Raw genomic sequence first — 14,445 nt, 5'->3', positions numbered from 1 at the left:
AACCAAGTACTAATTGAGTGTATGTAAACTTCTGACTCACTGGGAATGTGATGAAAGAAATAAAAGCTGAAATAAATAATTCTCTCTACTATTATTCTGACATTTCACATTCTTAAAATAAAATGTTGATCCTAACTGACATAAGACAGGGGAATTTTACTCGGATTAAATGTCAGGAATTGTGAAAAATTTAGTTTAAATGCATTTGGCTTAGGTGTATGTAAACCTCTGACTTCAACTGTATCAATGATGTCGCTCTTGCTGCTGGTGATTCTCTGATCCACCTCTACGCAGACGACACCATTCTGTATAGTTCAGGCCTTTTGGACACTGTGCTAACAAACCTCCAAACGTGCTTCAACGCCATACAACACTCCTCCCGTTGCCTCCAACTGCTTTTAAATGCTAGTGAAACTAAATGTATGCTCTTCAACCAATTGCTGCCCGTTCTGACCTCGAATATGTGGACAACAACAAATACCTAGGTGTCTGGTTAGACTGTAAACTCTCCTTCCAGACTCACATTAAGCATCTCCAATCAAAAATTAAGTCTAGAATCGGTTTCCTATTTCGCAACAAAGCCTCCTTCACTCATGCTGCCAAACATACCCTCGTAAAACTGACCATCCTACCGATCCTTGACTTTGGCGATGTAATTTACAAAATAGCACCCAACACTCTACTCAGCAAACTGGATGCAGTCTATCACAGTGCCATCCGTTTTGTCACCAAAGCCCCATATTCTACCCACCACTGTGACCTGTATGCTCTCGTTGGCTGGCCCTCACTACATATCCGTCGCCAAACCCACTGGCTCCAGGTCATCTAAGTCTTTGCTAGGTAAATTCCCTGCCCTATCTCAGCTCACTGGTCACTATAGCAACACCCACCCATAGCACGCGCTCCAGCAGGTACATTGCACTGGTCATCCCCAAAGCCAACACTTACTTTGGCTGCCTTTCCTTGCAGTTCTCTGCAGCAATGAATGGAACGATTGCAAAAAATCTCTGAAGTTGGAGTCTTATATCTCCCTCTCTAATTTTAAGCATCAGCTGTCAGAGCAGCTTACCTATCATTGTACCTGTACACAGCCAATGTGTAAATAGCACACCCTACTACCTCATCCCCATATTGTTACTGTTGGGCTTCTTTTCTTGGGCTTCTATTTAATAATGAATTCTCAATGTGCACTTATAAATCATATCAATTTTAATCAAAATACAGCTGTAGACAGAAGTCAAGGATCAAACATACAAATTATTTCTCTTCTGAGTTCTGCAAAATAGGAAAAGTTGCTTTTAGTCAACCCCTAGTGATGTAACTGCCTACTTCAAAACCTTCTACTCATGAGACCAAGCCCATGCATATCAAATTAAAGTTTATTTGTCACGTGCTCCGAATACAACAGGTGTAGACCTTTCAGTGAAATGCTTACTTACAGGCTCTAACCAACAGTGCAAAAAAGGTATTAGGTGGACAATAGGTAAGTAGAAAAATTAAAACAACAGTAAAAAAGACAGTGAAAAGTAACAGTAGTGAGGCTATATATAGTAGAGGCTATATACAGTTTTATAAACTTGCAGGAGAGAACAATAGTTCCAGTGTTTTCTAAGGGCTCAGCAGTAATTTTCCACTCCCCAAGTTGCTTTTTAGTGGTATGTCTGACTAGTCTCTTATCTCTTTCACTCCCCTGCAGGGTCCTGTGTCTATGAATCTCTTTTATCCTTGAGGCGCTTTCTCACAGACACCCTGTTTTGACTGCAATAACTCACACATCTCTCAGACCATTTGTTATAAGAAGCAGAGACTAGAAAATAACTGTGGAACAATGTTACACCTTATAATGCATATATATATATATATATATTGCTAATCTGTAGTCCAGGACCCTATAAATGTAGTGGAGGAGGGGTCTTATAGCCCTTCCCCTTCTATTAATACAACATAAGCATAATCAGGGACTGCGGTTGAAAATTAGCCGGCTGGCTAAAACCGGCACTTTTACTGAAGCGTTGGTTAATGTGCACTGTCCCTGTAAAAATAAACTCAAACTCAATCAATTATTATAATACATCAAACATTTGGTGCAGCCCCTATCATGACCCCAAGGTGAGCCCATCATTACTTACCCTCTTGCTCTTTTTCACCCCAGTATCTCTGCTTGCACATCATCATCTGCACATCTATCACTCCATTATTAATGCTAAATTGTAATTATTTCGCCTCTAAGGGCTATTTATTGCCTACCTCCCGACTCTTCTACATTTGCACACACTGTTCATAGATTTTTCTATTTTTCTTTTCTATTGTGTTATGGACTGTACGTTTATTTATGTGTAATTCTGTGTTTTTGTCGCACTGCTTTGCTTTATCTCGGACAGGTCTCAGTTATAAATGAGAACTTGTTCTCAACTGGCCTACCTGGTTAAATGGCGTTGTGTGATGTTTTCATCTGATTGTTTTTAGCAGTTGATGTTCTTCTTTAATAACACAGAAAATCGGGGGAGGAAAACAGGTTTATTCAAATAGGACAAATCATTCTTGGAAGTAGATGGTAATTCTCCCCTGTCCTCAGTGATGCTCTCCAGTGATTCTCTCGTGTGGTTCTCTCCAGTGGTTCTCCCCTGTGGTTCTCTCCTGTGGTTCTCTCCTGTGGTTCTCCCCTGTGATTATCTCCACAGATCAAAGGGACAGGATCTAGTTTTATAACCCAGCCCTAGCCTGTGGGTGACCAATTAGAAGTCCTTGCAGTACAACTGAGTCAATGGCCAAATAACAAGTATCCTATTTCAGGCTCACTGTATAGACAAATTCCTCCCATGCTCTGACCCATTTGATAAATGATTCCCTATTACAGAAAAACCATTATTTCCAAATAATCGTTGAGTCTATTGACTTCTCGTCCTCTTGACCCCTCGTACTCTGTCTCTACGTTGTGTATTTATCTTCGAAATATTCTTCTATTTTCAAACAGATCACTTCAGAAAGTAGGCTACCTGTGCAGTTTGATCCACCATAGTAATTTAGCCTACTATCATTAATTTACTATAATTTAAATTAAGTTTCTGCTTATAATTTCCAACATTTGGTTGGCCATTTGTTTGTCAACTATAGTTAGATACATAGAAGAGAAGCTCTGTCTTGTTGCCTAGAAGACTAAATAAATGAGTCTTCACCAGATTGTCTTACATTGATCTAATGAATGTGTTTAGTAATCTAGTTAACACCTGTGAAGTTGACTTGTTTCCTTTAGGGACCGGGGAGAAAAAGCATTAACTCCAAAACAGTGGAAAGATTGTTCCTGTACAAAATGTCCCAATATCATCAGTTTGACCGGTTTTAAGGAAATGAAAAGCTGAGAACTAAGAAACACATTTCTGATAAGACTTCACACAGCCATGCAATCTTCATAGACAAACATTGGCAGTAGAATGGCCTAACTTAAGAGCTTAGTGACATGGCACCGTTATAGGATGCCACCTTTCCAACAAGTCAGTTCATAAAATTTCTGCCCTGCTTGAGCTGCCCCGGTCAACTGTAAGTGCTGTTATTGTGAAGTGGAAACGTCTAGGAGCTTCAACGGCTCAGCCGCGAAGTGTTAGGCCACACGAGCTCACAGAACGGGACCGCAGAGTGCTGTAGCTCGTTAAAATCGTATGTCCTCGGTTGTAACACTCAGTACCAAGTTCCAAACAGCCTCTGGAAGCAACGTCAGCACAAGAACTGTTCGTCGGGAGCTTCATGAAATTAGTTTCCATCGCCGAGCAGCCTAAGATCACCGTGTGCAATGCCAAACGTTGGATGGAGTTGTGTAAAGCTCGCTGCTATTGGACTCTGGAGCAGTGGAAACGCGTTCTCTGGAGTGATGAATCACGCTTCACCACCTTGCAGTATGACGGACAAATCTGGGTTGGTGGATGCCAGGAGAACACTACCTGCCCCAATGCATAGTGCCAACTGTAAAGTTTGGAGGATGAATAATGATCTGGGGCTGTTTTTCATGATTCAGGCCCCTTAGTTCCAGTGAAAGGACATCTTAATGCTCCAGCGTACAATGACATTCTAGATGATTCTGTGCTTCCAACTTTGTGGAAACAGTTTAGGGAAGGCCCTTTCCCCCATGCGTAAAGTGAGGTCCATATAGAAATGGTTTATTGAGATCGGTGTAGAAGAACTTGACTGGCCTGCACAGAGCCCTGACCTAAACCCCATTGAACACCTTTGGGATGAATTGGAACGCAGACTGAATTGGAACGCCGATGCTGTTGTGGCTGAATGGAAGCAGGTCCCCACAGCAATCTTTTTAATTGATTGAACTTTAATTTAACTTGGCAAGTCAGTTAAGAAGTCTTTATTTACAATGACGGCCTACCCCGGCCAAACCTTAACCCGGACGACGCTGGGCCAATTGTGCGCTGCCCTACGGGACTCCCAATCACGTCCGGTTGTGATACAGCCTGGAATCGAACCAGGGTCTGTAGTGACGCCTCTAGCACTGAGATGCAGTGCCTTAGACCGCTGCGCCACTCGGGAGCGATGTTCCAACATCTACAGTGGCTTGCGAAAGTATTCACCACCTTGGCATTTTTCCTATTTTGTTGCCTGGAATTAAAAATTATTTTTGGGGGGTTTGTATCATTTCATTTACACAACATGCCTACCACTTTGAAGATGCAAAATATTTTTAATTGTGAAACAAACAAGAAATAAGACAAAAAAACTGAACTTGAGTGTGCATAACATTTCACCACCCCAAAGTCAATACTTTGTAGAGCCACATTTTGCAGCAATTACAGTTGCAAGTCTCTTGGGGTATGTCTCTATAAGCTTGGCACATCTAGCCACTGGGATTTTTGCCCATTCTTCAAGGCAAAACTGCTCTAGCTCCTTCAAGTTGGATGGGTTCCACTGATGTACAGCAATCTTTAAGTTATACCACAGATTCTCAATTGGATTGAGGTCTGGGCTTTGACTTGGCCATTCCAAGACATTTGAATGTTTCCCCTTAAACCACTCAAGTGTTGCTTTAGCAGTATGCATAAGGTCATTGTCCTGCTGGAAGGTGAACCTCCGTCCCAGTCTCAAATCTCTGGAAGACTGAAACAGGTTTCCCTCAAGAATTTCCTTGTATTTAGCGCCATCCATCATTCCTTCAATTCTGACTAGTTTCCCAGTCCCTGCCGATGGAAAAACATCCCCACAGCATGATGCTGCAACCGCCATGCGATTGTGTTCTGTAGGGGTGGTGTTCTCGGGGTGATGAGAGGTGTTGGGTTTGCACCAGACATAGCGTTTTCCTTGATGGCCAAAAAGCTCAATTTTAGTCTCATCTGACCAGAGTACCTTCTTCCATATGTTTGGGGAGTCTCCCACATGCCTTTTGGCGAACACCAACCGTGTTTGCTTATTTTTCTTCTTTAAGCAATGATTTTTTTTCTGGTCACACTTCCGTAAAGCCCAGCTCTGTGGAGTGTACAGCTTAAAGTGGTCCTATGGACCGATACTCCAATCTCCGCTGTGGAGCTTTGCAGCTCATTCAGGGTTATCTTTGGTCTCTTTGTTGGCTCTCTGATTAATGCCCTCCTTGCCTGGTCCGTGAGTTTTGGTGGGCGGCCCTCTCTAGGCAGGTTTGTTGTGGTGCCATATTCTTTCCATTTTCTAATAATGGATATAATGGTGTTCCGTGGGATGTTCAAAGTTTTTTTTATAACCCAACCCTGATCTGTACTTCTCCACAACTCTGTCCGTGACCTGTTTGGAGAGCACCTTGGTCTTCATGGTGCTGCTTGCTTGGTGGTGTTGCAGACTCTGGGGCCTTTCAGACACGTGTGTGTATATGTATATATATATATATATATATATACACTGAGATCATGTGACACTTAGATTGCACACAGGTAGACTTTATTTAACTAATTATGTGACTTCTGAAGGTAATTGGTTGCACCAGATCTTATTTAGGGGCTTCATAGCAAAGGGGGTGAATACATATGCACGCACCACTTTTCCATTTTTAATTTATTTTTTGAAACAAGTAATTTTTTTAAATTTCACTTCACCAATTTGGACTATTTTGTGTATGTCCATTACATGAAATCCAAAAAAAAAAAAAAATTAAATTACAGGATGTAATAAACAAAATAGGAAAAAAAAAAAACGCCAAGGCGGATGAATATTTTTGCAAGGCACTGCAGGACACTTCCCAGAAGAGTGGAGGCATTTATAGCAGCAAAGGGGGGACCGACTCCATATTAATGCCCATGATTTTGGAATGAGATGTTTGACGAGCAGGCGTCCACATACATTTGGTCATGTAGAGTACTTTCTGCTTGCATAATAAGCCTCCTTGCTCGCACACGCTTATTCACTTCTGCCCACAAATTTTCTATGAGATTGAGGTCAGGGCTTTGTCATGGCCACCCCAATACCTTGACTTTGTTGTCCTTAAGCCATTTTGCCACAACTTTGGAAGTATGCTTGGGGTCATTGTCCATTTGGAAGACCCATTTGCGACCAAGCTTTAACTTCTTGACTGAGGTCTTGAGATGTTGCTTTAATATATCCACATCATTTTCCATCCCCATGAGCCATCTATTTTGTGAAGTGCCCCAGTCCCTCCTGCATCAAAGCCCCCCCACAATGTGATGCTGCCACCCCTGTGCTTCACGGTTGGAATGGTGTTCTTTGGCTTGCAAGCATCCTCCTTTTTCCATAACGATGGTCATTATAGCCAAACAGTTCTATTTTTGTTTCATCTTGCCAGAGGACATTTCTCCAAAAAGTACGATCTTTGTCCCCATGTACAGTTGCAAACCATAGTCTGGCTTTATTATGGCTGTTTTGGAGCAGTGGCTTCTTCCTTCCTCAGCAGCATTTCAGGTTATGTCGATATAGGACTCATTTTACTGTGGATATAGATACTTTTGTACCTGTTTCCTCCAGCATCTTCACAAGGTCCTTTGCTGTTTTTCTGGGATTGATTTGCACTTTTCTCACCAAAGTACGTTCATCTCTAGGAGACAGAATGCGGTATGACTGCTGTGTGGTCCCATGGTGTTTATACTTGCATACTATTGTTTGTACAGATGAACATGGTTCCTTCAGGTGTTTGGAAATTGTCCCAAGGATGAACCAGACTTGTGGAGGTCTACAATTTATTTTCTGAGGTCTTGGCTGATTTCTTTTGATTTTCCCATGATGTCAAGCAAAGAGGCACTGAGTTTGAAGGTTGGCCTTCAAATACATCCACAGGTACACCTCCAAATACATCCACAGGTACACCTCCAATTGACTCAAATGATGTCTATTAGCCTATCAGAAGCTTCTAAAGCCATGACATCATTTCCTGGAATTTTCCAAGCTGTTTAAAGGCACAGTCAACTTAGTGTATGTAAACCTCTGACCCACTGGAATTGTGATAAAGTGCATTTTGAAGTGAAATAATCTCTGTTAACAATTGTTGGAAAAATTACCTGTCATGCACAAAGTAGATGTCCTAACCGACTTGCCAAAACTATAGTTTGTTAACAAGCAATTTGTGGAGTGGTTGTAAAACAAGTTTTAATGACTCCAACCTAAGTGTATGTGAACTTCTGACTTCAACTGTATAGTTGTGTCTCAGATTTAAACCAATGGTTTTAGTATGTAGTTTGTCACTAGGAGGTGTCCATGTGATGCAGCCAGTAGTATGAATGGTGAATCCAGTATTCTGTGGCCTTGACTTGAAATGTCTCTCTCTGTTTGTGCTTGTGTGTTCCAGCCCTGGGGTGTGACAGTACAATGATGCCCTTCGGTGGGGGTGGCTCAGAGGCGGACTGTTGGACGGAGTACCATGACAACAGTGCCCATGCCAAACCTCCACACTCCTACCTGGATGCCATCAGGACCGGTCTGGAGTGTTCTGCCACGGCCGGCCCCTACCATGTCCCTGGCCCCCAGCCACAGCTCTGTCCCTACGCCGCTGCAGGACAGTGTAACTACGGAAACACCTGTCCCTATCTCCACGGTGATATGTGTGACATCTGCCGTCTGCAGGTGCTCCACCCACACAACCCTGAGCAGAGGAGAGCTCACGAGAAGGTAGGACCCATACTTTAACCCTAACCGTCACATGACCTCGATCAGAGGAGAGCTTACGAGAAGGTATGAGGCCACATGCTTCTGTAGTCTCTAATTACATGCATCTTTATGTTGATAGAAGTGTGTCCTATGTGGAGGACAATGGACAAGTCAAACAAAACTGTTGGCTGAAGAGGATACTGTTTTGGATATTAATAGGTACATGTATCACCCGCCTCTGTCAGATGTGTATGTTGGTGTTTGAGGCGGACATGGAGAAGGCGTTTGCAGCGCAGCACAGCCAGGACAAGGTGTGTTCTATCTGTATGGAGGTGGTTTATGAGAAAGCTGCTGCCTCAGAGAGACGCTTCGGGATCCTCTCTTCTTGCTGCCACACATACTGCCTCTCCTGCATCCGCCAGTGGCGCTGCGCCAAGCAGTTTGAGAACAAGTGAGTTGATAACTACTATAAACACCAAGCAGTTTGAGAACAAGTGAGTTGATAACTACTATAAACACCAAGCAGTTTGAGAACAAGTGAGTTGATAACTACTATAAACACCAAGCAGTTTGAGAACAAGTGAGTTGATAACTACTATAAACACCAAGCAGTTTGAAAACAAGATCATCAAGTGTTGATGGTTGCTAATATACACTGCTCAAAAAAATAAAGGGAACACTTAAACAACACAATGTAACTCCAAGTCAATCACACTTCTGTGAAATCAAACTGTCCACTTAGGAAGCAACACTGATTGACAATAAATTTCACATGCTGTTGTGCAAATGGAATAGACAAAAGGTGGAAATTATAGGCAATTAGCAAGACACCCCCAAAAAAGGAGTGATTCTGCAGGTGGTGACCACAGACCACTTCTCAGTTCCTATGCTTCCTGGCTGATGTTTTGGTCACTTTTGAATGATGGCGGTGCTTTCACTCTAGTGGTAGCATGAGACGGAGTCTACAACCCACACAAGTGGCTCAGGTAGTTCAGCTCATCCAGGATGGCACATCAATGCGAGCTGTGGCAAGAAGGTTTGCTGTGTCTGTCAGCGTAGTGTCCAGAGCATGGAGGCGCTACCAGGAGACAGGCCAGTACATCAGGAGACGTGGAGGAGGCCGTAGGAGGGCAACAACACAGCAGCAGGACCGCTACCTCCGCCTTTGTGCAAGGAGGAGCAGGAGGAGCACTGCCAGAGCCCTGCAAAATGACCTCCAGCAGGCCACAAATGTGCATGTGTCTGCTCAAACGGTCAGAAACAGACTCCATGAGGGTGGTATGAGGGCCCGACGTCCACAGGTGGGGGTTGTGCTTACAGCCCAACACCGTGCAGGACGTTTGGCATTTGCCAGAGAACACCAAGATTGGCAAATTCGCCACTGGCGCCCTGTGCTCTTCACAGATGAAAGCAGGTTCACACTGAGCACATGAGCACATGTGACAGACGTGACAGAGTCTGGAGACGCCGTGGAGAACGTTCTGCTGCCTGCAACATCCTCCAGCATGACCGGTTTGGCGGTGGGTCAGTCATGGTGTGGGGTGGCATTTCTTTGTGGGGCCGCACAGCCCTCCATGTGCTCGCCAGAGGTAGCCTGACTGCCATTAGGTACCGAGATGAGATCCTCAGACCCCTTGTGAGACCATATGCTGGTGCGGTTGGCCCTGGGTTCCTCCTAATGCAAGACAATGCTAGACCTCATGTGCCTGGAGTGTGTCAGCAGTTCCTGCAAGAGGAAGGCATTGATGCTATGGACTGGCCCGCCCGTTCCCCAGACCGGAATCCAATTGAGCACATCTGGGACATCATGTCTCGCTCCATCCACCAACGCCACGTTGCACCACAGACTGTCCAGGAGTTGGCGGATGCTTTAGTCCAGGTCTGGGAGGAGATCCCTCAGGAGACCATCCGCCACCTCATCAGGAGCATGCCCAGGCGTTGTAGGGAGGTCATACAGGCACGTGGAGGCCACACACACTACTGAGCCTCATTTTGACTTGTTTTAAGGACATTACATCAAAGTTGGATCAGCCTGTAGTGTGGTTTTCCACTTTAATTTTGTGTGACTCCAAATCCAGACCTCCATGGGGTTGATAAATTTGATTTCCATCGATCATTTTTGTGTGATTTTGTTGTCAGCACATTCAACTATGTAAAGAAAAAAGTATTTAATAAGAATATTTCATTCATTCAGATCTAGGATGTGTTATTTTAGTGTTCCCTTTATTTTTTTGAGCAGTGTACTATGGTAGTAGAGCTTCTACATAATAGTGAGGATGTGATAGTTGATTTACCACAGTATCCACCAGGGGGCTAATATAAAGGCTCACCTCCTGTTATTACTGTGTAATACTCTATCAGTTAATCATGTAACCCTGATCACTTCACAGAGTTTCAACAGGATGCCACTGTAGTTGCATTGTGGTACTCAGCAGTTATGAAGTAGCACAGAATGACTGGACATAGTATACAATGCTGTGGTTAACTGTGTGTCTCTGTCTGTGGTCAGGTCCTGTCCTGAGTGCAGAGTGGTGTCTGAGTTTGTCATCCCCAGTGGTTACTGGGTGGAGGACCAGGATGAGAAGAACAGACTGATAGAGGACTTCAAGTCTGGAGTCAGGTGTGTGTTATTCTATATATAGTACTGATGGACTTTTGACTGGTACACACACATATGCATGTATGTATGTATATATGTGTGTATGTATGTATGTATGTATGTGTATATATATATATATATGTGTGTGTGTGTACCAGTCAAAAGTTTGGACACACCTACTCATGAGTTTGAGTTTATTTTTACAGGGACAGTGCACATTAATCAGCGTTTCAGTAAAAGTGCCGGTTTTAGCCAACCGGCTAATTTTCAACCGCAGTCCCTGGGCAGGTTATTAAAAACAATTACAATACAGACAATCATTGAGCAGTGAGCACACGCAGAGCAACATAGAACAAGCAAGACATAGCATGCAGTCAGAGCAACATAGAACAAAAAGCATTAAGACAAAATTCATAAAAGCAACAAAGTGTTTCCACACCTCACAAGCTACAGACAACAGACAACATGGAAAGCAGCAATACACAGCTAGGGATTATGGTCACAAATATGATTGACCTTTAGCCATGTCTTCATGCATTTTGTGAAAGTGTGATAGGTGGTGCAGTTACGTGTGTCTGATGGCAGTGTATTCCAGACATGGGAAGCTCTCACAGAGAAATCAGATTGACTAAAGGTGCTTTTCCTTAGGGGAACTATACAGTCACCTCTCATGGCAGACCTTGTGGATCTGCTGCCATATGTTTGGGTTTTCTGTTTAACAAAAATACTGAGTGGAGGGGGAGCCAAGCCATTTAGGATCTTGAATACAAAACATGAGTCGGTGTATTGCACAAGATTTTCCCAACTCAGGAGCTCATGCTTTCTGAGGATGTAACAGTGATGATGGCTATTGGGCTTCCTATCAAGCACTTTGAAAGCCTGTTTGTAGACAGACTGAATAGGTCTTACTGTTGTACAGCAAGCTTGGGCCCAACTAGTCAAGCAGTATGTTAAGTGGGGGAGTATCACAGATTTGAAGTACAGTTTTTTTTACATCTGTAGTCAAACAATTTCGTATAAATCAGAAATTAGCTAGGTTGAATTTGGTTATTTGAATAACCTTTTTCACCTGCTTTTTAAAAGAGAGGTTGGAATCAAGTATGATGCCAAGGTGATGCCAAGGTACTTAAAATCAGATACCACCTGGAGCTTCTCCCCTGACACATAGACATCTGGCTCAGTAGCATCAGATACCACCTGGAGCTTCTCCCCTGACACATAGACATCTGGCTCAGTAGCATCTGATACCAGCTGGAGCTTCTCCCCTGACACACAGACATCTGGCTCAGTAGCATCAGATACCACCTGGAGCTTCTCCCCTGACACACAGACATCTGGCTCAGTAGCATCAGATACCACCTGGAGCTTCTCCCCTGACACACAGACATCTGGCTCAGTAGCATCAGATACCACCTGGAGCTTCTCCCCTGACACACAGACATCTGGCTCAGTAGCATCAGATACCACCTGGAGCTTCTCCCCTGACACACAGACATCTGGCTCAGTAGCATCAGATACCACCTGGAGCTTCTCCCCTGACACACAGACATCTGGCTCAGTAGCATCTGTTGCCCTCTTTGTGAAGAACATGCAAACAGTTTTTTTCACATTGAGATGCAAACACGAGTCACTGAGCCACTTTGTAACCTGGACCATTACAGTAGTGAGTCACTGAGCCACTTTGTAACCTGGACCATTACAGTAGTGAGCCACTTTAACCTGGACCATTACAGTAGTGAGTCACTGAGCCACTATGTAACCTGGACCATTACAGTAGTGAGTCACTGAGCCACTTTGTAACCTGGACCATTACAGTAGTGAGTCACTGAGCCACTATGTAACCTGGACCATTACAGTAGTGAGTCACTGAGCCACTATGTAACCTGGACCATTACAGTAGTGAGTCACTTTGTAACCTGGACCATTACAGTAGTGAGTCACTGAGCCACTTTGTAACCTGGACCATTACAGTAGTGAGTCACTGAGTCACTTTGTAACCTGGACCATTACAGTAGTGAGTCACTGAGCCACTTTGTAACCTGGACCATTACAGTAGTGAGTCACTGAGTCCCTTTGTAACCTGGACCATTACAGTAGTGAGTCACTGAGCCACTATGTAACCTGGACCATTACAGTAGTGAGTCACTGAGCCACTTTGTAACCTGGACCATTACAGTAGTGAGTCACTGAGCCACTTTGTAACCTGGACCATTACAGTAGTGAGTCACTGAGCCACTTTGTAACCTGGACCATTACAGTAGTGAGTCACTGAGCCACTTTGTAACCTGGACCATTACAGTAGTGAGTCACTGAGCCACTTTGTAACCTGGACCATTACAGTAGTGAGTCACTGAGCCACTTTGTAACCTGGACCATTACAGTAGTGAGTCACTGAGCCACTTTGTAACCTGGACCATTACAGTAGTGAGTCACTGAGTCACTTTGTAACCTGGTCCATTACAGTAGTGAGTCACTGAGCCACTTTGTAACCTGGACCATTACAGTAGTGAGTCACTTTGTAACCTGGACCATTACAGTAGTGAGTCACTTTGTAACCTGGACCATTACAGTAGTGAGTCACTGAGCCACTTTGTAACCTGGACCATTACAGTAGTGAGTCACTGAGCCACTTTGTAACCTGGACCATTACAGTAGTGAGTCACTGAGCCACTTTGTAACCTGGACCATTACAGTAGTGAGTCACTGAGCCACTTTGTAACCTGGACCATTACAGTAGTGAGTCACTGAGCCACTTTGTAACCTGGTCCATTACAGTAGTGAGTCACTGAGCCACTTTGTAACCTGGACCATTACAGTAGTGAGTCACTGAGTCACTTTGTAACCTGGACCATTACAGTAGTGAGTCACTGAGCCACTTTGTAACCTGGACCATTACAGTAGTGAGTCACTGAGCCACTTTGTAACCTGGACCATTACAGTAGTGAGTCACTGAGCCACTTTGTAACCTGGACCATTACAGTAGTGAGTCACTGAGTCACTTTGTAACCTGGTCCATTACAGTAGTGAGTCACTGAGCCACTTTGTAACCTGGACCATTACAGTAGTGAGTCACTGAGCCACTTTGTAACCTGGTCCATTAGTAGTGAGTCACTGAGCCACTTTGTAACCTGGACCATTACAGTAGTGAGTTACTGAGCCACTTTGTAACCTGGACCATTACAGTAGTGAGTCACTGAGCCACTTTGTAACCTGGACCATTACAGTAGTGAGTCACTTTGTAACCTGGACCATTACAGTAGTGAGTCACTTTGTAACCTGGACCATTACAGTAGTGAGTCACTGAGCCACTATGTAACCTGGACCATTACAGTAGTGAGTCACTGAGCCACTATGTAACCTGGACCATTACAGTAGTGAGTCACTTTGTAACCTGGACCATTACAGTAGTGAGTCACTGAGCCACTTTGTAACCTGGACCATTACAGTAGTGAGTCACTGAGTCACTTTGTAACCTGGACCATTACAGTAGTGAGTCACTGAGCCACTTTGTAACCTGGACCATTACAGTAGTGAGTCACTGAGTCCCTTTGTAACCTGGACCATTACAGTAGTGAGTCACTGAGCCACTATGTAACCTGGACCATTACAGTAGTGAGTCACTGAGCCACTTTGTAACCTGGACCATTACAGTAGTGAGTCACTGAGCCACTTTGTAACCTGGACCATTACAGTAGTGAGTCACTGAGCCACTTTGTAACCTGGACCATTACAGTAGTGAGTCACTGAGCCACTTTGTAACCTGGACCATTACAGTAGTGAGTCACTGA

General features: G+C 43.9%; 1 protein-coding gene across 1 annotated transcript in view; it reads left to right on the top strand.

Annotated features, from left to right (window-relative positions):
* Window positions 1-14,445, top strand: part of LOC120058184 (probable E3 ubiquitin-protein ligase makorin-2) — an 89,300-nt gene that overhangs the window by 24,772 nt on the left and 50,083 nt on the right. The window contains exons 4-6 of the mRNA XM_039006672.1: window positions 7,760-8,079; window positions 8,304-8,509; window positions 10,568-10,678. Of these exons, the coding sequence (XP_038862600.1) occupies window positions 7,760-8,079; window positions 8,304-8,509; window positions 10,568-10,678 (637 nt within the window). The remainder of the gene's footprint in view (window positions 1-7,759; window positions 8,080-8,303; window positions 8,510-10,567; window positions 10,679-14,445) is intronic.

The sequence above is a fragment of the Salvelinus namaycush genome, chromosome 2, assembly GCF_016432855.1.
Source record: "Salvelinus namaycush isolate Seneca chromosome 2, SaNama_1.0, whole genome shotgun sequence".
NCBI lineage: Eukaryota > Metazoa > Chordata > Actinopteri > Salmoniformes > Salmonidae > Salvelinus > Salvelinus namaycush.
Note: the sequence above shows the minus strand (reverse complement) of the source record. Positions and strands in the feature narration are given on the sequence as shown.